Below are 27,068 nucleotides of genomic sequence, written 5' to 3'. Positions count from 1 at the left end.
CTCCAAGGGTTCTGTTATTGTTTTTTCTCCAGAGGCCTACATTCCGCTGAATGGCTTGTTTCGGTGTTGGTACCAAGATAGCTCTGCGAGAACAATGCGTTTCAGAAAAACGTAGTTTATACGAATATTTAACAAGAAAAATTCTAAATTGTTGCTCTGAAGTGATGAGCAGCTGAAGTTAAGGTTTCTTCCAATATATGACAAGTCACCACGGAGTTTCGCAAAACACTAAGGCTAGCCGTACTGTTGTTGCAGTACGTGGTGCGCTCGCGGTGGAGTGCATACTTAATAAAGAAAAAACGAGACATCCACCCAAACGTAGCTGAGAAACCCGTTCGGGTTCCTCGAAAGAAAACTCTCCCAGTTGAAGAAAAATTCGTCCTGGTCCGGAACGAATTGCTCTCCACCTTGCGTGTTTCCGCAGAACTATTACGTCACTTCTAGCAATTAATCGCATAAATGTTTCAGAGCGGGAAGGGCCGCCTCGATCGACCTCACGCTTTTGATTTATCGCCTTTTAATCCAGCTCATGTCGGTGATCCGGCGTTTTTATGCGTTTACTTGACTGAGAACGTAGGATACGTGTGCTTGCATTGTTTACAGAGCACCGGGTTCCATCTTCCCCAACGTCCCCTGTCGTCTCTGAAATAGTGAAAAAAAAAAAAACTTGCTAGATATTTGTTAACCCCTATCAATTAAGCACACCTTACGCATGAACCTGCATTTCCTGTTACGTTACCTCTCCAGAACTGACACGCTCAAGTATTTCTTTTTATTCTTTGTTTCCTAGGACAATAATAACGAATAATGGTTTACTAAATGTAGAATTCTGACATTGTGCAACCTTTCTGTTCTGTGACATCGAAATAGTCAAACTTTTGTCGATACTTGTTTACTGTACTCGGAACTCCGTAGAGTTGGCATTATGTGATTATGTGCTAAATAAAAAAAATCTAATCACCTTAGTACATGTATAACGATTTACGAAGTGGAACTTATGAGTTTTCAAAGCGTGTGCTGCACGAGAGGTCCCTCTTAGGAGAAATTGTAAGGTTTGCACCAATTTGGGACCCCCGTTCACACAATATGTGTGACGAAATACATTGGTGTACCAGTTAAATTTGTCCTCCACTACTTAACAGTCGCGGAATAAAAAAAAATTAGGTGAAAAACTGGAAATGTTTCCGTAAGCCACAGGGCACTTATAACAAAGGTGTTGATGTGTAAATGTTCCCCTCCTGGAATAACCGACGTCATGCCGTAGAATACTGTCTGCCAGTTGAGGCATACCCAAGTTCGTCACAGAGCCGCGTTTAATTGCAGTTACCGAACTGATTTGGCACACTTTTATTGATTCTACCTATTTTAGTTCACTGTAGCATTTATTTTTCTATGAAAATGACTTTAGCCGGAAAACGCACACTCATTCTTTTCAGAAAGAATAAAATAGGTGAAGCAGATATTTTTATGTCCGCTTTTATTTGCTTTTGCATGACTTCAAACAATATATCGAGGGAAAAAATCCTTGTGTACACGCACTATACAAACTACAACTAATAAACATAACGATAGGACATTTCACAATGCCATATTACATGCGTACAAATAAGTTCTGCGGGAGCCCGCAAATTGGAGGAACGTTCATACCAGATGGAAAATTCTCATCCACCCAAATGAAGCACGAAGGAAACCCGCACAGGTTTTCCCACAAAGAAAGGTTCGCAGTTGAGGAAGAGTTCGTCCTGGTCATGGGATCGACCCCGAGACCAGTGACTTTTTGGAGCGGTCTCTCTACCGTCTGATCTAACCAAGAGGCTAGCAGATCGCAGTGCTAGGGCGAATTGATCGACAACTCGAAGCGCAGGGACACTGAATGTAGGAAATAAATTCTGCGGGAAGTCGCTGTTCTCTGGTTTGATCACTGGACCAGGACGACATTTTCCTTCACTGCGAAGCTTTCTGTCTAAGAATCACGCCTGGTTTTTCATTGTAGCTTCGTGTTACAGTTGCGTGGATGACAATTTCCCTTTCGTAAACCATACTACATACAGGAAAATAGCTTCACCACTGTGCTATATTCTTTATTTGGTCAGCAACTGCAGGAAATCTCTTGACAGTAACATGAAGTTTTTACACCCGTCGACGCGATTCCCTCCTAGTAGAGAAGGGGACACGACAACTGACTCTCGCCACAGAAGCAAGGCAACTCTGTAGGGCGCTCACCAAATTAGTCCAAGTCATCAACGTCGGCGTTTTCATGTTCTCAATGATCACACAACACGCCGCCTTTGTTGTTACTCGATGAGTTGATGCAGCTGTCTTGCAGAGGCTGATGAAGTACATAATGGGGAATATTAGGAAGTGTCTTTCCTCAACTCTTTTGGGCACACTAATCGCACTCTTCCAGTAGTTGGTAGTCGTTACGATGCGTTTGTGAGCAACTTGTGACTAGTAGTGGGCGCGATCTCCAAGAGGTCTTCCTGGGACGTAGCTGTATTCGTAGGTGTCCTAGATGAAGCCGAGAGACGGATGAAGATAATATAAATCCATGAGCTGAAACTGGAACAATTGTATTTGTAGTTATTTAAGCTAAATCAGTTCATTTTCATGGAGCAGTAAAAACGCACAAGCCTTTCCTCCCTAAGCATGCGGTGTGTGTGTGTTTTTTTTTTTTTACCTACGCATCAGGCAGGGATGTGTCGACAACCATGAAGGGCTTATTTTTTTCTTTTTCTGTGTCTTCCAGATAAGGTTAGTTACGTCTCTTGGTTGTCTCAATTTCCTACATGCACGTTCGTTCACAGAAGGATGAGATGCCAAAGGCGTACACAGCATATTCTCTTTTTAGACAATAAACTATAGCGAGTAGTTCAACTGACGAACAAACGTCCCAATGGATTTATAATGGCGGGCGTGCGTTAAAAAAGGTATTTCATTTAAAAGTTCTGGGATTTTAAGCGCGAAAGCACGATCTGATTGGGAGGCACGCCATTCTTTTGTTTCGCGTAAAGTTGTAAATCTTTGAGTTCCTCGTTTCGTCGTCAGTGAGCAAGTCGTTCTCACCGTTCCACCCATACGGACGGGAAGATACTTGGCGTCGATATACTGCTGAACATCGTCGTTGTTGACCGTCTTCAGCCTCTCGGCACCATAGGGAAGTAAACTCTTGATCATTCTCAGGATAGCTGCACAGATACGAATTAAAGCGACGATAAGAATTTAGTACGTACGCTGTTCGCATGCACCTTTAAAATACGTGTTTGGTATACATTCATCTTGAGAGCAAAGTGTCAACAGACAAAAGACTAAGTGAAGCAGGCAAGCAAATCGATCGGTTCTATCTGCTTCGCTTCGTCTGTTGTCAGTTGGCACTTTGTTCTCAAAATAAAGGTATGCACCTTGTTTAGTGACACTGAACTGTCTGCGACAGTAACCAGCCATTTCCTTTTTTTGTCCACCTTCAGGAAGTGGAGTTTCTACTGCTTCAATGTCAGGATCGGCTATCAGTTATCGCATGCGGCTAATAGACCTGTCATTTTAATATTGAAAGCACATCTAGACTCAATCCAAACTGAAACTCCTTGCACTTAACCCAAAATAAAACTCCCTGTAGAAGCCCATGCGTAGTACGGTATGAATAGCGGATGGCCGCTCGGGCAACGGTAAGCGTTGATCCCATTCATTGCTGGTATATAAGATGTGTCTAATATCATGCAGCTTTGTTAAAGCTAGAGGCTGAAATACCAAATCTGTTAACGTGAAGAAATGAAAACGGTTTTTCACGGGTGACCTTCTACGCCTTTACTTTAATTAGAGCAAGCAATACGAGAACCAAGGTGCCTACGAAATAGCGGCCGTTCATACCAGTGAATTACGAACAGCGGGGATCCGACTTCTCATCAAGTAATACGAGCTCCAGCTTAGGTATTGCGGTAATATATTCAGCAACACTGGCCAAAAGGAGGCCTAATTCATTTTCTTTACTTCTAATCTAGACAAAAAAAAAATCAAACTGGCAGATGAAAAAAGCGTTTCCTGTGTAGAAAAGTATGTACCCATAAGCAACCATGGTTCACTGTCTGCTCCAAGTACCTGCAAACCATTCTCGAGTGGCACAGCACCAAAGTGAAGTCGACGTGCTTCAGGTCTGAGCCCCACAGCTCTTTCCCGCTTTATAATGTTACAGAAGCTGTGAGAAATGAAAGACTGCTTAGACTAAAATTAACTCGAGCGCTATTAATACGACAATCGGGAGGTAGACGGGAGGACACCCACTTCAACGGGGTAGTAAGAACGCTGGAATATTTAAGGTCATATGTAATCGGATATTGTATTGTTTATCAGGATCATCTACCGTCATTATAATGGCAACTTGTACCAGTTTATGCGTTAAATCTAAATCTAACCTTTCATTTTCTTCCTTCTAACTGTCGAATATTGCAACTTTCTGTTTGAAGCCATTCGTATTCTTTTGTTGGGCAATTTCTAGCTCGAACTTGAGTGTTGCTCATCCTTTCTTTTTGTTTATATTTTTCTCTGTAGTGCTGTTTATATTTCTACTGTTTGCATGCTGCACGACTGTATAGTTCCCTACTCCTGCCAAAGCACTAAATGTGGCTGCAGTATGTAAAAATAAATATAAATAAACAAACAGGCGCCGCACTGTATTTGAAGAAAGAACGGAGTTGCATGTGCAGTTAAAGCATCAATTTGCGATAGTGTTAAAATATGAAAATTAGCTACTATGTCTGTACGTACTGGAACTACATGGCTATACTGTTATCAGCCAAGCGTTCGCACCTATTTAAGCACACTTATCGATTTTGTATGCGAAGTAAATCACTTTACGAACACTCCGTATCATAATCATTATGTTCGGCGTAAAGCAAAATATTCAAGAAAACATGCTTCGAAGCACTAAGTCAGCAACAAACTTACCGTTAAACAACCATGGCATGTTGTATATTAGTGCGTTTCCTGGAAAAGCAAGAATTATACGGATTATGTTTATCCCCGGGCAGACTTGGCTGCATGGCTGTGTCACTTCTTAGTTCAGTTAATGTATGGCGCGATTGTCATTTTCTTTCAGGTGTTGCATTTATTTTCCAGAAAAAAATGGTGGATGGAGTATTATTGTTCATTCTCTTTTCCCGCCAGTTGTGCATCTGAGGGCGAATTCACAACGGTTTTCGTTCGAAGTACTTTTTGCCATTGGCCAGCCGCCTTCGTTAAAACATGTCTAACATCATGACTGGCTAACATCTGTCCTTAAGAAAAGTCCTAGTGCGATATTTTTTTTTTGCACCCTCAGTATTGTGTAGGAAATGCGCATTTATCGGTGAATGATTAGTCGCTTGGTGACATTCCCAACGCGCCTGTTACCTGCCTATTAGACAACTATACGAAACAAGGACAATAGTTTTATCGGCCGTATAAACTTTTAAACATTCGCTTACTAAATTAGCATGCATGGTGTTACGCATGCTCAAGCAAACGCGAACACATTTTCCTCGATGACCGCGCACACTCGCTGTCAAAACGCTGGGGTTAGGAAGCGTGGCAGCAGCAGCGAGCGAATCGACCTTCGCGCTGCCTCTCGCTTCAACGCGAACTAAGCGGCGAAAACACAGCGCACACGAAACTATCTGCACTCGGTGCGTTCTGTCCCCATCGAAGATCGCATTCATGAAAGGGCCCGAGCCTCCGCCATTATCAGTCTTGTCATGTGTGTTCGCCTTCGTCAGGGCCATAAGGAACTCGCTTTTCCAAGTTTCTATTTGTTCCATCGGAGCTTCGTAAACAGGCAACCGAGTAGATAGGTTCAGGTGAAAGAAGGTTGTTTACCGAGTCCTATCGGGTACTTTGAGATGAAGACATCCACTACGAACTTGAGAAGGTCTACATCCTGCAGAAGACAAACAACAAGGAGAATGAAGTAAAAACGCAGGTCGTGATGCACATGTTTTCAGTTTTCACAAACGTTGCACTGCTACGGAACTCTAGACGCCTGGTAAGTTTTAACGCAGATGAACACCGAATAGAAGATTTAATTGCCACCAGTTTCACGTCTTCGGGACCTCGAAAGGTACGTGTTTGGGCTGGCTGGTTCCTGATTACGAGCAGAAAACAGCGCTAAACGACAGGACGAAGAGAAGGACACAGACCGCAGTGCTGACCAACAACCAAGTGTTTTTATTATGTCAGTCAGAGTATCTATACTCTACCACTGTCGCGAGGAACAGAACAAAAACAGAAAGAATATAAATTCAGCATGCGCAAGGGTAATACATTGTAATCAATGAGATACGAAAGCTATCTCCTTCGGAAGGAGTGAAATTGAGGCGAGGCGTACACATGTGTCGCCACTATTATGGGTGTGAAAGGCTTCAGAAATAAGACGTGCGCGTTCAATGTGATAGTTTGACAAGTAGGTCAAATTTTTAAAGCACCCCTCACCAGGCCACATAGAAAATTTTGGTTATACGGTGCAAGTTGTTACGTGTCCTTTAGGGAGCGTTCTACCGCAATAATTTTTCAAATTGGTTCATTAATAGCCTAGATAGAAATATTTCAGTGCCGCGGACTCGTGATTTCAGAAGGCGAGCGCCAATGCCAAAAGGGACACTCTCCCCACTTTCCCCGTCTAGCCTACGCAAGCGAAATTCCTTCCCTGCGTTCTCCCATACCAGCCACCGGTATGAGGCTATACATACGATGTTCGATACTCCAATGTCGCTACAGTCCATCAAAACAGTGATCTTTTTGGCGCCACACTCATTGAAGAGTTTCTCGATGAAGAAAATGAAGACTCTTTTTACGCCGTCACGGTCTGCCAGTCCCTTGATGTAATTCTTGTTACGAAGGACCACTGAAAAATAGGTGAAAGATGTTATGTAGCAAACTTTCTATTGGGTATCTCACAGGAGCGTATTTTATAATGTTTTATTTCATTTCACATCTTTCGCAGAATTTTTGGAGTTGGCTCGACGCCATGCATCGCACCGTAGTTTTAGTCAGTATCGGCTACTTTGCGTTCTGCTGCATGCATGTGCTTGGCTCATATGCAAGGCCGGGCTGCTCGTGTAATTGAAATGCCTTTTATTTGTCAGCAATGTTATTTTCCATCCCGCGGCAGGCGCGATGACGTTGACAGTATCAATAAATAAAATAAATGAATTCAAAAGCCTCTTTGGGCCGTGTCGCAGCGTTTCTTGACTGCGTCTGCCGGTTTCTTGTCCCATTCACTGATTTCGTAAAGCTGCGAAGTTCTGTTTTCTACCAGCACTAGGAAGACAATTAGGTGTTTTTAATATTGCTGATGTTGTTTTGTTATCCGTTTGTTCGCCTAATTGGTGGTATACATAACCTTAACAAAAAGAACATTTGAGTATTCGTAACTTCAGAATGGTTGAAATGACCCGCCGTGGTTGCTTGGTGGCTGTGGTGTTGGGCTGCTAAGCACGAGGTCGTGGGATCGAATCCCAGCCATGGGGGACGCATTTCGATGGGGGCGAAAGCACCCGTGCACATAGGTTTAGGTGCATGTTAAAAAAACCCCGGTGGTCCAAATTTCCGGAGTCCCGAACTACGGCGTGCCTCATAATCAATTAGTGGTTTTGGCAGGTAAAACCCCTTAAATAATTTTTTTTTTAATGGTTGAAATTTCGGCGTGCTGGTACATCATCTCCGACGTTTGTACCGCAGGATGAACACGCCACAGCACTTCGTGTTGCATTTCACCTTTCTTTTGTCGTTTAATTCTTTCGGAGATGCGAACATCAAAAAAATGCAATGTGTTATATTATCTTATGAAATTATGGTGTGATGCTACTACCGCGTAGGTAGTTATTGTTACGATAGGAGAAAACAGATGTCTGGTCAAAAACTGCAATTACTGATTTGTCACTGCTGTTTTCCAAGTTACTGTTGGCAAAAAGTCCACAAGGCGTTTTACTACGGGCTGAATTCAGAGACTGGAACATCTGATGGCAGCAATTTTCGCGCTCTAAAATGTGGTTGCTTATTTTGCTCGTGCAGTTGCTTGTTCCTTACACGTCTATGCAGGTAGGAATTTTGCAAAAAAGAAAATAGAATATTCCATTCTTAAGGCACGCGCACCGCGTGGGTGGTAGACATACTCGTGCTCTGATAGAAGTGTGCCCTGAAGCGAGGGAGCAGCGGTTACGTGACACCCGCTTCGTTGCCTCTTTCATTCCTACTCACGAGTGACTGAGGGAAGCTGCATCGTTTTCCTTTATGCGTGCAACACAAGGCCTGCGATGCCGGTGGCCATAAAGCACTCGTTTACAATAATGGAGCTTGCCTCGAGAAGCCGTCGTAACGCACCAGCCAAGACTGCGCGCTGAAAATGGCAGGGCGTGTTCAACGTGTTGCTGAAAACTCCGCTTTCGGTGGTCGTTACGTCTATTCAGCTCAAGGCTTACGGTATAGAATATAAAAACACTCCCTACGCGCAAGTACAGAAACGGAGCCATTGGTGCCTTACGCACACGAAACTGTCACCATGCACAAAGGACCAGACAAAGCTTCCCATTGTACACATTTTCGTTTTCGAGAAAGTGCGTAAAATAGGAAAGTCGGGTGACGTGTTTGTAGTTTAGGCGACGGCCGTTAACGTGGAATGTGTATTGTGGTATTGCGTTCCGATGGTTGCTACAGAAGACAAACCAAACTCTGTAAACTGCAGTGTCAATCTATCGAATTCTGTGACTAATTATTCGCGATTTTCTCTTCCCATCCCCACCATAGGTTACCATAAACAATTTAGCTTCAAAGGCGAATCGCAACAATTTGTCGAACCGCGTAAAACGCGAAGTCTCAGACAGTGAATATATGTTGTAGCCTCCCTGCAAACATGTTAGTTTGAAATATGAGTGCGTGTGTCCCGAAAAGCTCGCAATACAAGGTACGTTTGTGCAAAAATAAAAAAAAAGAAATGAGAGAAGCACATATAATGTCGCCTTGTCGCGGAACACAAAACGTTGAGAAACACCGCAGCACCTGACCACGACCTCCGAGCACTCGTGGCAGTCTGAAAATCTCGAAGGCCACGTTCTGGGATTTAAGTCATATTTTCTTAGCATCTGCTGCCGGCGTCGTCTGCTTAGGTGCTATTTAAAGGCATCAGATAAATAGAGAATTGCCAGCCCTGCAGCTTTGCCAAGATTGCTCCAATTGATATAGTACCCACACATAACGAATTTAGCAAAAGAGAAATTTTGTTGCAGTTGACCTTTAAGCAGCTGTGACTAATTTCTTAATTTAATCGACGAGCTAAGTGTAGAAAGGAAAGACAGTTTTGTAGTACATAGAGGAGGGGTCACTCAGAAACTATCATTTCACCCTTAAGAAACGCTGAAGTCAACCTGCAGTCAACCTGCAGTCAAGTGGCGCTTACGTGAATGCAACGAATGAAGTGGAGCATTCCATCGCGTTTCTAACGCATCGCATTCATGTAAACCGCGGTAATGTGCTAGGATGGCGAATCGCAGTAATGCGACAGGAGAGGGTAGCTTGAGACGGGGGATCCCCTCAAGCAGTGCGTCTAAACGCTAGCGCATTGAGGGAGAGGGAAAGTTATGCTTCGCCGTGTGCTTCCTTCCACTCGCCGGTGTAACGCAAATCGCCGGAAATAGGATCTGGCTTGTTTGGGACGTAATCGTGTATAACCTAACCATAGACTGCGGCTAAGAAGAAAACTCACGGACGTGGGACCCTGCCGTGTCTTTTCCGTGAGGGTAGACGATGCACCGCTCGAGAACTGCCTTTGGTAGGATCTCCTCTCGAAGCTCTGCGGTTGAAGTATGTACGCAACGCGTTAATTACTCCATGGCATTAAACCCCACTCACACACACACGCACGCACGCACGCGCACTCACTCACTCACTCACTCACTCACTCACTCACTCACTCACTCACTCACTCACTCACTCACTCACTCACTCACTCACTCACTCACTCACTCACTCACTCACTCACTCACTCACTCACTCACTCACTCACTCACTCACTCACTCACTCACTCACTCACTCACTCACTCACTCACTCACTCACTCACTCACAGCAAGCTCATCCTTGCTTGTGAATGCATGCAAGTATGTTTTCCAAGAAAGCCTGTAATCAACAGAAAGAAATCGAATACGCTTTGTTTAGAAAGTTGAGGCTTTTAGTCGAGGGCTTCTCTGTGACAGACGCCATACAACCCATCTTCGGCTCTTTAATGAGAAATATTCTTGTACGAGTCAACAGCCTAGTTTTCTTATCAGGCATTTTTCGTGGGCTGATTCAGATAGTGCAGATTAAAAAGAAAGCAGCCAGTGAAAAGAAAAGAAACTGCTTTGCATTAAAGACCAGGCCCGCCTTGCTTTAGGTTTAAGTTAGCACTTGTGATAGTGCGAGGGTCCACTGAGTGCTATGTCACTCTGCTCAGATTTTCAACTTTCAAGCACAAACCTTCTCGTGGCAACGCGAACTAGCAATTTAAGACAATTGGCTCTGGTCGCTTCTTCACCTTCAAAAAAGAATAAAAACAAAAGAATAAAAAGAAAGAACGAAAAAGAGAACCTCACCCTTCGCGTGCATTATGCGGCATTGCAGCAAGCTCTTGCATTTCATTGAAACAAAATGACTAGAAAGTTATAAGGACTTCACGTAACTTTCTAGTCACTTTTGTAAATACTCTATTCAAAAGTAGCGACGTACCTGAAAGCGTTGTGTAATTATGTCGGTTTTCTTCGCTTTACATGTCCGCTTACGAAATTTTGATATTTATTTTCTCTTTCTCAAGGAGTTGTAAACTTATTTCGTAAGTTTCTCGAACTTTCATTATTCTAGAAATTTTTTGTAAATGCCTGCGGGCTTAAATCGAAAATCTGCTAAGAACAGCGCGTAAAATTTAACTTCCTTTTTGTTTTGTTTAAATGCAACGAAAACTTCCCACAGATTGATTCGGCAGGCCTAAATTGAGATTGCTTTTCTTCATTTCACTTGTATTTGAATTGGGAAGCTCTAAAGTGAAGTTGCTCAACAATGAGGAGTGGGAGAATATACCAAGTTTCGAATACGAATAGAATAATACCTGTTACTTGATACGTATTCGATTAGAGAAATCACTATTCGAAGTTACCAAATATTTGTTCATTTTTATTCTTTTAATATAAAAGGAATAACTACACTTGTTGGGGTCTAAAGGAAGAGAGAAAGATGGCTCTGTGGACTGTTCCGAATCATTCTGGTGCAGGGATGGTGCGGTTGTTGCGCAGGGGCGTCCCTTTCTGTGTGAATGCACTGGGCAGGTACAGCTTGCGCTTTATAATTTGCAGTCGTTCTATAAAAATAGCTCGCATTTAGGCTGTCCATATACGAAATAATTTTATTTTTTGTCAGACCAGTGTCGCTATATATGCTTCATCGCTTTAAAACTATGTGTGATTCTGTGGTACCCAACTTCTTTACCTTAGCTAAAAGAACATTTCACGTGCATCTGGTAACGACGTGCTGTTATCTTCTTTCAGTAGCGTTGATTCCCCGCGATGCTCCTTATATTTCAAAGCAGCCCTTTCTATAAGCTCCTTAGTTTCCCTGGCGTTTTTCCCCAGGGCAGAGTAGCCAACCGGACTCTTGACCGGCTAACATCCCTGCCTTCTTTTTATATATCTATCTCTCTCTTTCTCTTGTTGCGAATGGTATCGCATGCATTTGTGAAATACTGAATTAAACCTTTTCGTCTTCATATTTCTGGTTGTTTCCGAATTGAGAAAATATCGACATTTAATTTGATATTGGGGGGCTCTTTCTAGGCTGTTTGTATTCGATTATATTGAAACTTTCGCTATTTGAACACTGCTACTTAACATTCATATCTGTGGCGGGATGGGAAACAGAAATGAACCCACACAAAAGTTCCTCCTTGAGGAATAAAAAGCCCTTCACAAAATATTTTGCACAGTAAGCGTGTTCTGGCGGCCATGAGACTGCTACAGCAATAAAGCGGCAACCGCGGGGATCGTGTGACGTATTTTTATCATGCCACCACCTGGCATCATTGGGTCCAGTTCACCGCGTTTATAACCTCACTATTGTATTGTGGTCAAAGTGCTTACTGGGAGATGTAGAGTATAAAAAGAGACACACTGGTAGACAAGTAGCGATGCAGTGCTGTTGAATGTATGAAAGTAATGAAAGTCTCGGAGAGCCAGTAAATGCCTCGAAGATGCGCCTGGCGGCCCCTCTTCCATCTATTGGGACGCAAGCAGTTCACACGCTAAGGTGTGCAGTTGTATCTAACGTGAACGGTATCGGCGGGTCGCTAAACTTTGAGAAAAGACGAGGTCGTCACTCGTAGTGCGCCGATTTCACCCACTATTTTCGTTTACTCTCCGTACTATACGTGAGAGAACATCAGTGGAAGTTGTATGATGGAAAAACAAAGACTTTTGTAATTAAGGCTTCGTCCCGTGATCGCTTTTCTTGAGCAGCCAAAACCATGTTTGTGACCGATCCACGTTCAAGACAATCCGAACTCCCAATACACGCTAAGAAAAATTTAACCCTTAAAGATGCTTTTTCGTGTCTACGACTCACCTTCTTACACCCATAGGAAAAGGTGTTTAAGCGAGCTAATAGAACCATTTGAAAGTGAGATATTTTGAAACTGCACCCTTTCTCTCAGTGCTTGTTTTACCAAAATGGCCACCACGTTTTCTGTTACAGCGCAATCTTTTATTCTATTGCTACTCTGATATTTCGGACATTCACCGAAGAAATCCCGAAATGTTTTCTGAGACATTTAAAAAGAAAAAAAGAAGCGAAGAAAAATGAAAGCTGAGCAACCTGGATTCGAACTGTGTACCTACATATCGCCAGTCGTAAGCGTTACCGCTCTACCACTCCACTTCTTCTTTTCTTCGTTGCCTGAACAACTTCAGTGCAATACATTCGCGATGACCACCGACACAGCCACGAGGATTAGTACAGCACCATAAGAGCGCAGTAGCACCTCTAGCTGTCCTTCAGTGTACCAATCACACATCAGTACCAAGTTGAACCAGTTTAAGCGGAACTAGTGGTAAGATGTGAAAGGCAGTGTAAGGCAGTGTAAGGCCGTGTAAGGCAGTGTGAAAGGCAGCGTGTTACTCACAAAAGAAGACCATTAACCTTTGTGTATTCTATCAACAGCAGTGTTCTTCACGAAGTACCTCATTACAAATACCTGAGCCTCTGGATAACAAGTAACTTAGACTGGACTAAACACATTGATTATGTCGTAAGAAATGCAAACTGTAAGTTGTTCTTTTTACGAAGAGCTTTAAAATTTACTACTCCTGATGTCCGCATGACCGCATATAAAGCGCTTATTCTCCCATCATTAGATTATGCAGCCATAATCTGGGACCCCTTCACTAGGACCAATATTAACAAGATTGAAAGCGTGCAGAAAAAGGGTGTGTGATTCATATATAACAGCTTTGGACGTTCTTATGTTTCTGCCCTTTTAACCAGAGCAAACTTACCACAAATAACGCAAAGAAACCGGTCATCTAGGCTAAAATTTATGTATCAGATTGTAAAGGGGCACTATAAATTAGACACTTCAGACGTAATAACCTTTTCATCCGGGTATCCCACTAGACAAAGACACCAATTAACAATTGCTCCGTTTCGCACACGTAACAACTCCTTCAAATACTCTTTCTTTCCGCGGACAATAACTGAATGGAACCAGCTCACTAACACCCAAGTTCAACAGCCTTCACTTACCTTGTTTACATCGTGTCTAACTTAGTACTTACCTTATGCCTTCTATTTTAGTTTATATTAGTTTATTTACCCTTATGTATCTATGTATTTGTCGGTTGCCTTTCGTGTGATCTTTTCAGCATTTGTACCCTCCTGCCAAAATCCCCAAAGTGGGATTGCAGTATCAATAAATAAATAAATAAATAAATAAAAGAAGAGGACAACGTGGTTGTGTCATTTCATTTACCACCTGGCCGTGTCTTCTTTACAATAAATGCTGTGCTCGTAACGATAGTAGATTGATCCCTATGCAGCTGTGAATGTTTTTTCTGACCGATACTGCGTGAAACAGCGCAGTATTTAAATGCTTATAATGTTCCGCCACTGTCAATGTTACACCAGAGAGAACATGCGCCTGAAGAACTAGGATGTTCTGACTGATTCGCTGACGATTGATAGCTGACCTGCAAAGCAACACCGAGCTGAAATAACCTAAACGAAGCCAGGGGTAAAAAGCGACAGGCAGCGTAGGAAATAAAATAAAAATCAATGTTTTGCCGCTTCACCACCGGGGACGCCTTGTAGATGAATTGTTGGGATCCGTACAGATGGAGATTAATAGCCTACTGTGAACTTATGACTTTGCTCGAACAATGACTGGGCGCATACCGCTGGGAAATAACTCTGATGGCTTTTTACTTGCTCTAAATGTTGAAGTGCCCGAGCACCTCTAACTTCTGCAAGGTATATGCATCGTAGAAACGACCTCTCAGCAACCTGAAATTAATGAAAGCGTGCACTAAGAGTGTTCCTCTAACGAATGTACCCATTTTCGAAAGTTTGAGAGAAAGTAGGGGCGATAAAAGGCAGTTTGTCATTCAACTTTTTAGGGTGCAATTTTCCTGAGTGTGTACCCCGCGTTGGTGTATAGTGTCAAAGCGCATTTTTGTAAAGTCACAGAGACGGTGGCGCCGGATTTTTTTCTGGGTTGCATCGTAAGAAATCTAATGTCGCAATGCTTTCGTTTGATTGTGCAAATACGTGCGATAGCTTTCGATTGGCCATTGCAGCGCCGCCATCGCTCAGCGTGAAATGGTGGATCGGCAAGACGCCATGGAGGCGACGATAGGCGCCGAAATTCAGCTCAGCCTCAGCTCAGTGCTTGAAGTTCAGCGGGCATGTACTCACCGTGCAGCTTCATGGCACGCCTCCAGCGCAGCATGTCAGCCACGAACTTGTGTGCACTTGGCATGTTCAGGCGCACCTGGCACACGATGTTGCGGCAGTAGTCGTCGTCTTCCATCACACGCTGCAGTTCATCCGGGTAGCACAGTTCTGTGAGCGTACATTCGTGGAGGAGAAGGGACATGTAGAAGGTGAAACATGATGCATCTGAGAGCTTAACGGGAATACGCTGTCTGGTCAGGCAAAACACACACACACACACACACACACACACACACACACACGCACACGCACACGCACACGCACACGCACACACACACACACACACACACACACACACACACACACACACACACACACACACACATCGTTTCTTTATTTCATTTATTAAGCACAAGTAAATTCTCCTGTGTTGTCGTTGGTATCAGTGTTTGTTCGCTTCTTACGATATATATATATATATATATATATATATATATATATATATATATATATATATATATATGTACCTCGCCGGTGAACTATCGCATTACACCTGTTGAGGCCCCAACTGACCGACGCTGCCGCGGAACGGAGATCGTGCACGTTTCTCGCCTGAAGCCCTTTCCTCTCCGTTCCATTGTCTAATGTGCGGCCAGGCTGGCCGCTTCCGTCCACGGGGGAAATTAGTGTAAGCATTTATGCGGACTTCGTCTTCATCTGTACAAAGTCATCATCAATCATCGGCTCGTGTTCGTTTTTGCATCGGCGCCATTATTCCTTTTTGGAATAAAGCGTCGTCTCGACCGTGGTATTTCAATATATATATATACATATGTGTGTGTGTGTGTGTGTGTGTGTGTGTGTGTGTGTGATTGAACAATTTGGGTCATTTACCAAGTCGAAACAAGAACTTCTGAACTTTTCAGATTCCGTACAACACTCTCGTTCGCAGGGGCCGAAAATACGTCGTCAAGGCGTTCCGTGTGGTCACCACTCAATGCGTGCAATTCTGCGCGTGTGTACTCCCCGTGCAGCACCATGGGTGCACGGTGTTTGGGAACTGGGCTTCACATTACGTGCCAAATATCAACAAGAGTTACGTACGAAACTCGAAACGCCAAGGAACTTTTGTTTTGACTAGGTCAGTTACCCCATCTTTAAATCGAGGTTAAAGAGAGTGTATCAGGCTTCAGCTTTCGCCACTGTGACAGTAAACATGATACAAGAGCAAGGAAAAAGAAGGAGAGGGAAAAAAATAAGAGGCAGTACCACCACTCGTTCAAAGCTATATTCGCAAATAAACTAGCCCAGCTGGTTACATATGCAGACATCATGTATAATTCAGGATAAAAGTTAAAATGATCAGTCTCATCGCGACGTTTTACTCGCACGACCATTGTGATTAAGATCTCCATGCGCAGTTACGGTAATGCGTATTAGGTGCGCCCTTTGGTGCTCTCCGTAGAGGCAGCACGTGCTCCCCTGTGTGTTTGTTGGCGTAGTCAGTGGCATATGCTGCATAAGCATTTCCGCATGGTCGTGGGATCTGATCAGCACTCATGCAGCACAGTCGGAATATGTTCAGCGGGTGACTTTAATTCCCGTCGCACTATTTTTTGCGTTAGCCGCCGTGGTAGCTAGCCGTGGCTAGTGACTACCATTTTCTACTTTTTTTTCTCTTTCTGTCTTTCACCGCGCGTTTCTGTGACGAATATCTCAGACGGTTAAAAGCTGAGGATTCGAGGCGAAATGATAGCTTTTTTTTGACAAGCTTCACAAAAGTGGTGGACGTCAGACTTCCACTAATACTCTAATCACTAATATCATTATTTATCGGAAAAAATTATTCGAACCAAGAAAAACAGAACATGAAATTTTGTCGTTCCGTGCGTTCGAAAAAATTTGCCCTCCCGCTGGAAACATTGTTTAGATGTAGTTTTTAACTCGATAGAAGATTGCTGCACCATCTTCTTTTGGGCCCGGACAATAAAAGCCTCTATTACGCATTGCACAAACATTTGCGCGGGAAAAATGAGAAAGAAAAGAAGTCTAGTCTGCAGGTCATGATAGTAAACCTTCCGCGTAAGCATCCGCGCAAAATAGGGCAGCTGTCCTTGTCAAGTTTAATTGACCCATACTGAAGGCCTCCGAGAAATATTGTGCACGAATACGCTCGGCTACTATGACCAAACGCTGCGGAGTAACTTCCCATTTTTCTGCAATTAGGTTAAAAAACAACAGAAAACAATATAGCTTGCACAATGCTATAAGGTCGTAGTCGTGGGGCTTTAAGAAAGAACAAGAAAAAAGAACTCGAGAACGTTCTTGTGCGTGCTGTGCAGTGGTTAGCACTTCACAAGTAGTCTGAAAACATGCGCACAACTGCAGAGCGGAAAAAGGAAAGAAGAAAAACAAGACCGGCTGGGAAAATTTAGCAGCTTACGGCCATGAGACAAGGATCGCCGCAGAATGCCAAGTTGGCAGAGTGGCGCCACCGGTGCAGTTGATTGGCGAGCTCCAAGGATTGAACTCACTCGAATGACGTCAAAGGACGGCGTTGGCCGCGTCGAGCGGTGTTGCACGAGGAAGCGGCTCCAGTTCCCCTCGCCTCGGCTGTTTTCCTCGAAAACAAGGTCAGCGCAAGCTCGCAGATGAAGGGGAATTGCACGCCCCGTGAAGAAGTCTACGGCTCTTTATGAGGAGACCATCTACACCGCGATGTGAAACAGGCATTGCTACCGAGCATGTGTTAGATAAACGATTTACCCGCCGCAGTGGCCCAGTGGCTATCGTGTAGTGCTGCCGAGCTTGCAGTCGCGGGTTCGATCCTGCACGTGGCAGTCGGATTTCGTGGGAGCGAAATGTGAAAGAACGCTCGTGTACTTAGGTTCACGTCCAAGAACTTGAGGTGGTCTAAACGAATCTGGATTTCCACACTACGACGTGTCTCATAATCGGAACGCGGCTTTCGCGCACGGAACACCAGAATTAATTTTTAAAAGAAATACTTGTTTTTTCTTTCGCTTGTAGTGCCTGCGCGTATGAACTCCGAAGTGTTAAAAGAGTATTAAATTTGTCATTCATATATCGCTTCGTTGTGTATTTATAAATTTGTTGGTTACCTAGTACTGCCTCGTAAAATATATTGTCCTGCTACCACGTATTCATTAACCATCACTGCGTTTCCACTGATCTTTACTATACTCGCGGAGAACTTTTCTTGGCTATGAAGCGAAGGCTACGGGAACTAAGCCAGCCTCTTTCGCCGCTGCTGGAAGTAGACCCGAAGCTTTGCTCTCGTTTTCTTACGTGAGAAATAGAAAACAACACTTTTTTTGTTTTTTACAGCACCTAATTTGAAACGATATACAATATTCACCAGTCGGCTATCGGTATCTTATTGCATTTTTAGTTTGCTCTTTCGAGTTTTCAAACACCCGAGGCCGTTGCACGTTTCGCACAGTCATCAAAGAAAAAATGAGGCCCGTGTCTTCTGGTGAGTGTTCGTCGCTTGCTGTCCCGCCAATCAACTCCCTTGAGAAGCTGTTGAACAGCTTTAGCAACAAAAGACTGTTGAAGCACACACAAAAAAAAGCTTTCCAAGCGTCTGCACGGAAACCAAGCGAAGCCATCTGGGAATTCGATAATCGCTACTATCGGGATGTACAAGTGAGGGAGCGTACGAGCTGACTGCTGCGCCGGCTTTACGGACGCCAGCGTCGGTTGCGCGTCCAAGTCCTAATCGCGGCCACACGGCTGCTTCGGAGCTCCGACGCAGGTTGAGATACTCGCTGTTCAGAACTTGGTACATATCGGATGTGACTAAACACTGATTCGCGCCGAGTTAATTATATGTGCTTTGACTAAAGTAAAGAGGTTGTGCGAGGTTGGTGAAACCGATTTCGAGCGCACCCGGACTACATCGCGCACGAATACAGTCATGTGCAGAAGCTCTGCCCCCATAGCTCTCGCTTCATAGCCAACAAAAGTTGTCCACGAGTACATACATACACTCATACCACTCTGGACAGCCTGGCTCTGTTCTGAGGACGTCGACCGACAGCTTGAACTGGTGGACTGGGCGGAGAAGGCCAAGCAGACCCAGGGCCTTACTTGAGCCCAATCCCTAAGCCATGTCCCCCTTTACCCTTCCCCCTTTCAATAAAGTTTATCACCACCATACCACTCTAGATTGTAGTGCACGACTTTTATTGATTTTATTATATCCCATATTTTTGTACCCTTCTTGAAATCTTGTGTTGAATTGTAAGTACGTATAAATTGAAGAAATAAAAATATTTACGCAGAAATGCATTATATTCCTAGGCACAAGAACACACAAACCGGAAGTTGTTGTCGAAGCATTGAGAAACAAGGACCGTTAGAAGGCGCTTTATATTTGGTAACTGAGGGTATGAAGTTCGATATTAAATAGTGCGCACGTTTTTAACGAGCCGAATCGGACTGAATCAATCATCAAAACACTTTCGGGTAATAGATACTTTCAAACCATAAAACCATGTCGGAGACAACTGTGCCTTATGTGTAGCACAATATGCTCATGCGTCAGAATTTACTTGAAGTGCACGTATTCCCGAATGTTGTCAGCTTTCTTGAGAAATTCAGTAGTTCGCGTTATTGTGTGGCGCTGCTGTGGAATGTAAGCTTGACTCTAGGGGAAAGGGCTGCGGGCATTTTTCAAAGTGTATTGACTGAGTTGTGCACAAGCCCCTTATCACGGGGGGGCGTATGACGTAAGGATGATTTTTATTTCCTATTCTTTTTACCCTTCGTCATTAGTTCGCACGAAGCCTTTGTCGACGGCATCGGCCACTCACTGCCACGGGTGATAAATCCCTTCTCGGGCATTTATTTTTGTTGTTGGCCGACAAAATTGCGCAATACAAAGTTCTTATTTTCTTTTTATGAACTCGGGTTTGGCTATTGCTCATGCGACCAATATGAAACGTATCCAAGGGCAAAAAATCAACTCCGTCCTCAAAAAAGCAAGAAAGAAATAAAGCTAAGAAACAACCTTTCTATATTCCACTAAATTGCCATGCATTAAAAAAAGAACTAGCAAGCAACTGTACGTTATTTTGTGTCTTGCTTACGACATGTTTAGTTTTATAAGCGAAGATGTTTTTGTGGTCTCAGCACAGGCCCCTTAGCCCGGGGGTCGTATGACGTAAGGATTTTTTTTTCTGTTCTTTTCACCATTCGTTATTAGTTCGCACGAAACCGTTGTCGACGGCATCGGTCACTCACTGCCACGGGTGATAAGAAATCAACAAGGATCCTCACATCACACAGCCGTGATTTTGTAGCGATGCCTTTTCCGATGTCTGTCCTTCGTGCGCTTTTCGTACTCATTCATTCGCTCTTAAAAAGTTTACACCCTTTGGGTCGCATCTTGTCGTACCACGATAATCGTCATCTGTCTTGCTTCTGTTTCCTTTCTTGAAAACTCAACCCTCGCTAATTTCCTGTCGAGAACGCTGTGTTACGCCGATAACGCGCAAGCCGTTCGTGACTTGGAAGAACCGGGCTCGCAGCGTTAGAGAAAGGAAATATGGGGAAGATAGATGAAGAATATTGTTGTGGGACGAGATAGGACCCAAAGGGTGTAAACTCTTTAAAGAGTGTTGGTCAGAGTGACACTCCGACCGTGTTGTCAATAGTATCAGTTGGCAATGAACGGTGGCTGATAAGAGTGACATAGAATCAAACGGAAAGCGTTGCTACATTACACCAGGCCAGATCCGTCTTTTCACTGAGCACTCTTTCCCAGTGTAGGGACGCTTTCCTAGCTAACGTCTTTGTTTCCCACCTTTCGCTCTGGTCACTGTGTCGACTTGTAAATTCAAGTATTTCACCAGAAAGTTGTGCGGAAGTTTTATGACTCTACTCACTTTACTATTTTCCCAATAATGAAGCAAATAATCCAACAATGCTATGTGATCCTACTTTCGTTTGCGTTCGTTTGCAGGAAGAAGTTAAGCGAAGGATATTTTTTGATGCCATCAGCTTCAGTGTCCGGCAATTCTTTTGGGACGGTGAAAGAGCATGTGGGTAAATTCAACAGAAGCCATATGAGCAATATGGCTTAAGAATATCTTCGCAGGCATGTGGAAGCGGACGGCTGGGAAATTGTAACAGTGTTGGTGAAATGCCTCTGAAAAATATGGCAATATGCTGTGTGTACAGCATAGGCCCTGAACCTGCCAAGAAAACGGGCTGGTAAATTTAGCTAATCCACTAAACGAGGGCAAGGTTTCAGCAAGTGTGTCTACATGTGCTAAAAACGCCGGCAAAAACAACGGAGTGCGGTAGCATCTGCGGCAGTTTAAAACATTGGGGCCTACAGAGCAAGTTTTTTTGAAGCCAGCTATAGATATGGCAAATCGGGGGGGGGGGGGGGGGGGGGCGGTATTCCTTAAGAGTCCACCTAGTGGACTTTTTGTTTCGGCTGCTGCTGATTAGATGCAGCTGTACGAGAGAGGCGGAGACGACGAGTGGCCCTGGCCAATCAGCAGCGGCCGAAATGGACAGTCCACTAGGTGGACTCAAACATTACGGAGAAATGCATTGGCGTTCCAGTTACTTATGTGCTTCCATGCATAAAACGACGTTTGTTTTACAGATTAACTGGAACGCCAATGCATTTCTTCGTAAAGTTCGGGAATTAATGTCTCGAAACTGGTGACATCTTGAGAATTTGTTGCAAGTGGATCCGCCTTGCGGACTCCATGGCCAGAATTTGTACATTGCAATATGTGCCATAACGTAATTATTTAAGAACGTAATTAGCACATCTTTGTTAATTATTCGATTTTACATTTCATTATTTTGTGCAAGTAGTGTCAGCCGCTTCGAGTAGACGAGCTCACAAACTAGAATTGTGATATCTGCCACAGGCAACCTTTAAAAATTTTTGAATGTGTTTGCTGAAACACCCTGTATATAAATTTTGGAGAAGTTTGTTTAGCTTACGTAGCTACACGTGGCTATCATCACACGAGCCTAAAGGTACGAAATCTAAATGTAGCTCAGAAAACTGCTGCGAAATATCTAGGATTTCGAAGAATAGATGCATAATTCACAAGGCTGACAATGAAGCCACAGAAAAACTCCATGCTTGTGTTTACTTTACATGCAGGCTCACTAGCTCTTTTCTTTACTTCGCTTCAAGAGCTTTTTATTTAGTTTGGGAAACGTGCGCAGAATTAACACTCGAAACTACTTCGTTCAAAATTTATCGACGGACTCTGTAGGCATTAAACACCAAATTATATAATGAACGTCTGTCAATGAGCTTCCGCTAATGCGCACTGTGTAACCACTGATGTGCAGAAACACAACGGCACTTAATTACTGGAGCTCCGCTAGAAGCTAGAGGGAGAATTCACAGACACGTTTGTTTATTTCGTCTTACAATGGCAAATTCGTTGTTGAAAGACGCAGAAGATGAACGATTGTCTCCACAAACATGTATGATGTTCATTAATGCAAATAGCCATACCACTGCACCTCACTGTGATATGACGAAATTGTAGAGCCCCAAAATTCTTCAAATCCAAAGTGACGCTATTTTAAGAAAAATATACTTTACTGTAAGCCAGAAAAGTACTGAGGTTTGAGCAATCTTCCGACCTTCTTCGCCAACGTGCTGCCATCATTGCCCCTGACGCAAAAGTTCTCTCGAATATGCGTGTCATGTTACAACGTTAAATAAAGGCTGCGGAAATTCGCGAGGTTTATGGCGGTAAAACCATCTAAATCCTTCCAAACTTCGAATTTGGGTGGAATTCGACGACTCATTGTTCTATGCCTACAGAGCTTCGAGCTGGCGGCCTCGTGTTGCCACCTGCCAACCAACTTTTTGCCTGATCTTATGAAGCGACAGCCACTAGTGCCCAGCCAGCTAATGCTTTTTCAACAACAAACGAAAGTAAGCTGAGAACTGAGCTAATTCCATTCGCAGCATTCCGCAGCAATGAGGTCGAGGCAATTTTTGCTTTGATATAAGTGCTGGACTGAGGCATCTGCGAAACCATATATGAAGTCACAAAGAGGCAGGTTGGGGCTTTGAGTGCCGTTATGGGACCGGGTGTGCAATTACTGGGGCATCAGGGCTGGGATTTCGGTGATTCCACCAGCTGCGGCTCTCGTGCACTGGTACACAGAGAACGGTTGCGCCGTATTACAGCCTAGAAGCAGGTGGTCCGGCCGGGGTTTGCAGCGCTGGCCCGTTGGGCATGAGCAGAGCCGCGCCTGCCTATAACAGCCGTCTGGAGGGATCGGTTGCCGGTGAAAATTTCGTGCATTGATTGTTTATTTTTTTCGATTGTATGCATGTGCGATGGCGTAACCCACACAGGGTTGACTTCGGTATAGAGTATATGCGATATGCCGAGTGTCTGTCCAGTTTGCCTCCTTTCTTCCGGCTTGCACGCCTGCTGACGACTAGTTATCTTTATTATATTGTCTGATTTTTCAGATTTTTTTGCATCTGATTCCACTTCAGTGTTTGTTCTCTGTGTATAACTTTTCGTGTGTATAACACATGCTGACGTAAATTCTTCATCAATGCCGCTATCGTCATAGGAATATGTTTCACTATATTGGTGGCAAGAATAATGGGCACAGAACAAGATCGTTTTTGACGTGCTATGATTGGGTACAATGTCAAGATACGTCGCCACCGTGGTTTTTTTAGCTATGCCTTAGTATTAGGGCAATGTGGTAATACACGTATAGCACGTCACTCAAAAGCTCGTGATTATTTCAGTTTGAACGACGGTAAGCATTCGCTGCAAGTGCACGCTGGGTGAAAAAAGTCCAGAAACCAAAGGATCGAAAGAACTGCGTCTTTACAGATTTCGCACTTAATTGTTGAGCTATATTCGCTGACGGAGGCGTTTAAACTAAGAAGCATTGCAAGACAAAGTCAACCGGTGTTCACAGGTTTCGTAGTTTCTATTGTTTATGAAAGTTAAGATATCCGCCTTACAAGATACAACGACCTTGTGAAGTCATTTTACCTCGCAAGAAGAACCTTCCCCACCCCTCACCGCAAGTTAAACAGAGCACAGGCAACCACCCTTCGCCTGTTACAGACCAATACATACCCCTCGCTCACATGCTATCACACCATATACTCCGACATTTACCTGAGCCAGACGTGCAAGATCTGTAAAACTCAATCAGCAACACTCCTCCACATGCTATGGGAGTGCAAACATCAACACCCAGACCTTAATCACGTGACCCTCTCGTCGAGATGGCACGCCGCCCTGCGCAGCTCCCATCTCGACGACCAACTCTGGGCGACCCAGCAGGCCTACGAAGCGGTGAAGAGGCAAGACCTCGACGTCCCATCGTGGGAGGCCTAGGCCCAGCCGACTGAACTGCTGGTGCTCATTAAAGTTCACTCTCGCTCTCTCTCGCCGTCTCACAGAACCAAATGAATACCATTACCGAGATACCAAGCATCTATATTTCTGTCAGACGTGTAACCAGCTGCCTCAACATTTGTAGAAGTTTAACTTCAAAAGATAATGAAAACTGGAGGCAGTCATGTTCGTATGCGCAAGGGCCATTTGTTTATTTGTGTTTGTCAGACACCGTCAATAAGAAGCCGAAACAAACACACGCCTTCGTCAGACGCATCATGGTCGGTGCCTTCTTTATCTACCTGACATATTTGCATGAGCAAAATTTATTTACTACCTTAGTTGTGCGTCCAAGTGTGTATCGAACACAATCATACATGTGTGAAACTGCCCCAATAGCAACTACTACAGCACAATGAGCTGAGTATACAGTGCGTTGCGATTTTAGTACAATTTTATAGCGTAGCAGCTGGAAACAATACTTGGTGCAAGTGTTGTCAATATATTTTTGGGCGTATAATTAGATTTTTGATAACTCGCATGCTCGTACTTCCCTATATCTGTCTAATAGCGCGCTAATAATTCACTGATGTTTGCAAATGGTGATCAATATGGAAACATTCCTGCTTTCTTGACAGTAAATAAATGACAGCGTGATCTGTACTGCTACTGCGTTCAGTGTTACATGAGTTCAGCTTCGCTTGAGCTTAGAGAAAATTTTTGAGATAGAAAGTTCCCGCTTGCATGTACTTAGCGACTGTAACGTCACTCTTCTTTTTTTTATGGTTGTTGAAAGCGATTACAGATGACATAACTTGAAAAAGAAAACCACCTCCTTTTTTTATGACTAGTGACCGATACATTTCTATATGTGATCAGGAAATTTTCTGAGTGATTGGTTCTCGACGGTTACAAAATGCAAATATTTATTCTCCTGCTGTCAACATGAGGTAATATCTGCTTGTGTATTCTGGTTAATCTACGTTTGCCTTTTGGCAAAAATAACATTCTGTATAGTCATCTCTCTGTGATGACGAGCAAAAGTGAAAAGCCAAAAGCGAATTGCATTCACAGCTTGAAGGTTTCGATACAAAGGTTTGAAGATATTGATATAAAAACGAAGATTGAAACATGGCGCTTAGATTCGCATTAACGAGATCGGAACACTGTCCCTGACAAGCCTGCGCGCACACTCTCACAATTCGACGTGTTTTTGTATTATTCGCGCCGAAATTGTAGGAACCCTGTACGAACTCAGAATCATTTCCATGTCAGTTATAGGGCATGTGATATAGAATGATAAAAATGCATACTGCTTTCTTTGTTTTCTTTCAATACGTGTGGATGTAGACATTGAGGCATATGCTCGCAACTAGACATTCGCACGTCCATTCGTCTGAACCTCTAATGTATACTCTTGTTCGCCTACCCGTTGGAAATTGCTAACTCTATTAGCAGTGTTCCGAGATAAGAACACTTCGCCAGCACTCACTGCATGCAGAACCGCGGGGCATACCACACAGGAAGAAAGCTACAGCATCTTGAGCTACGAGACTGCCTCCTTTTTATGGAACGTGCTCATTTCCGAATGCTATGAACATGACAGAGCCATGATTTTTCAGTATACTTAAGACGTAATCATAGAACGGTAATGTGATAAGAAAACTCGTAGTTGAACGGGGAACTCGTATTATTGGTATTTTAATCCGTAGCCGATAACAATTGTGCGTGGGTGGATTTAAGGTGTCGGAAACATTTCACTCGGTAACCAGTTCTATCGACACATGACGCCATCGGCTGCTCTCACCATGTCTTTCCGGCCACTGCTGCAACCGCAGACGCAACTCTTGAATCTGCTCCATCGTCACTCGGTCCCAGTACTCTCGGTCCCCGAAAGCGTCGTTGTCCAACATGTAAGGCATGGCTGACGACGCTCAAAGACACACTGATAACGAGCATCCACCAACGCGGCACCGGCCCCCTTCGGTCTAGTGCATTAGTGTGTCCACAACAAGCCTTGAGGCAGCGTTACGACACCGCCTTCCGATGCGCCGAAGCCGCGTGCGCCAGCTCTTTCCCGAACGTTCGCGCGTGCGCCAGCTCGCACACGTCACCTCGCCCCCCGGGAACGTCCGCTCAGCTTCGTTCAATGTCTCCGCCATCAGCTATGGCGCACGCTAGCAGTGGCCTCGAAGGTGCCTTCCTTTCTGATTGGCATAGGTAAACTCCCAATGCCATTCGCCGCACACTTCCACTTTCCTGCTACACCCGGAAAGCCTCGCAGGCGGCCCGTGTATCAAGAGTAACTTTGTCAAACGATAATGCTTAGCGTAGTACTGCATACGTACTTCTGCGAACGCGAATGGTATTGTAAGACACACGCTAGGAGCTTAAAGCGGAGACGACAGCTTGCCATAGAAGCCAACACACGTATAGTGCAAGTATGAGTCGCCTTGACGTCAATGAGGTCGAAACGCGTACGTTGGGCCTTCTGTGAGACCTCGCCGAACCTAGGCGCTTCATCCGCGGTTATGTGGACGGCGAAGGTGAAGAACAGTGAAACAAAAGGAGAAATAGCGATATCGCGAGAAAAAAAGAAAATTGGTATAGTTTTTGAACGATCGCCATGAACAAAAAAGGTAATAAAACATAATTTCGAGTACAAGGACGTTTTATGAAAATTCCTGCTGTGACAAAAAACAAACAAACAAACAAACAAACAAACAAACACAAAACAAACAAACAA

The 27,068-nt window shown here is 44.0% G+C and overlaps 1 protein-coding gene across 3 annotated transcripts; it reads right to left on the bottom strand.

Annotated features, from left to right (window-relative positions):
- Positions 1-1,460: 1,460 nt before the first annotated feature.
- Positions 1,461-26,547, bottom strand: LOC126542810 (motile sperm domain-containing protein 2-like). Of its 3 annotated transcripts, none has more exons than XM_050189914.3 (8): positions 26,130-26,546; positions 14,949-15,095; positions 9,725-9,811; positions 6,714-6,868; positions 5,845-5,905; positions 4,939-4,977; positions 3,064-3,185; positions 1,461-2,508 (listed from the first exon to the last, which is right to left on the bottom strand). In XM_050189914.3, exons 1-8 carry the CDS (start codon positions 26,242-26,244, stop codon positions 2,449-2,451), a joined length of 786 nt encoding a protein of 261 aa, XP_050045871.2. In that variant the 5' UTR covers positions 26,245-26,546; the 3' UTR covers positions 1,461-2,448. The 3 variants fall into 3 exon arrangements, with proteins under 3 accessions (XP_050045871.2, XP_054933446.2, XP_054933445.2); XM_055077471.2 differs by lacking the exon at positions 26,130-26,546 and adding an exon at positions 17,371-18,017; XM_055077470.2 differs by lacking the exon at positions 4,939-4,977 and having other exon boundaries at positions 26,130-26,547.
- Between the last annotated feature and the right edge of the window lie 521 nt (positions 26,548-27,068).

Source organism: Dermacentor andersoni, chromosome 2 (assembly GCF_023375885.2).
Source record: "Dermacentor andersoni chromosome 2, qqDerAnde1_hic_scaffold, whole genome shotgun sequence".
Lineage (NCBI taxonomy): Eukaryota > Metazoa > Arthropoda > Arachnida > Ixodida > Ixodidae > Dermacentor > Dermacentor andersoni.
Note: the sequence above shows the minus strand (reverse complement) of the source record. Positions and strands in the feature narration are given on the sequence as shown.

Bases quoted from the DNA above. Each gene is read 5' to 3' on its own strand.
- LOC126542810 (XM_050189914.3), bottom strand. From the start codon at position 26,244: ATGCCTTACATGTTGGACAACGACGCTTTCGGGGACCGAGAGTACTGG. The intron at 15,096-26,129 runs GTGAGAGCAGCC...GTACGCTCACAG, and splicing joins GCAGTGGCCGGAAAGACATG to AACTGTGCTACCCGGATGAA. The intron at 9,812-14,948 runs GTGAGTACATGC...CTTCAACCGCAG, and splicing joins GCGTGCCATGAAGCTGCACG to AGCTTCGAGAGGAGATCCTA.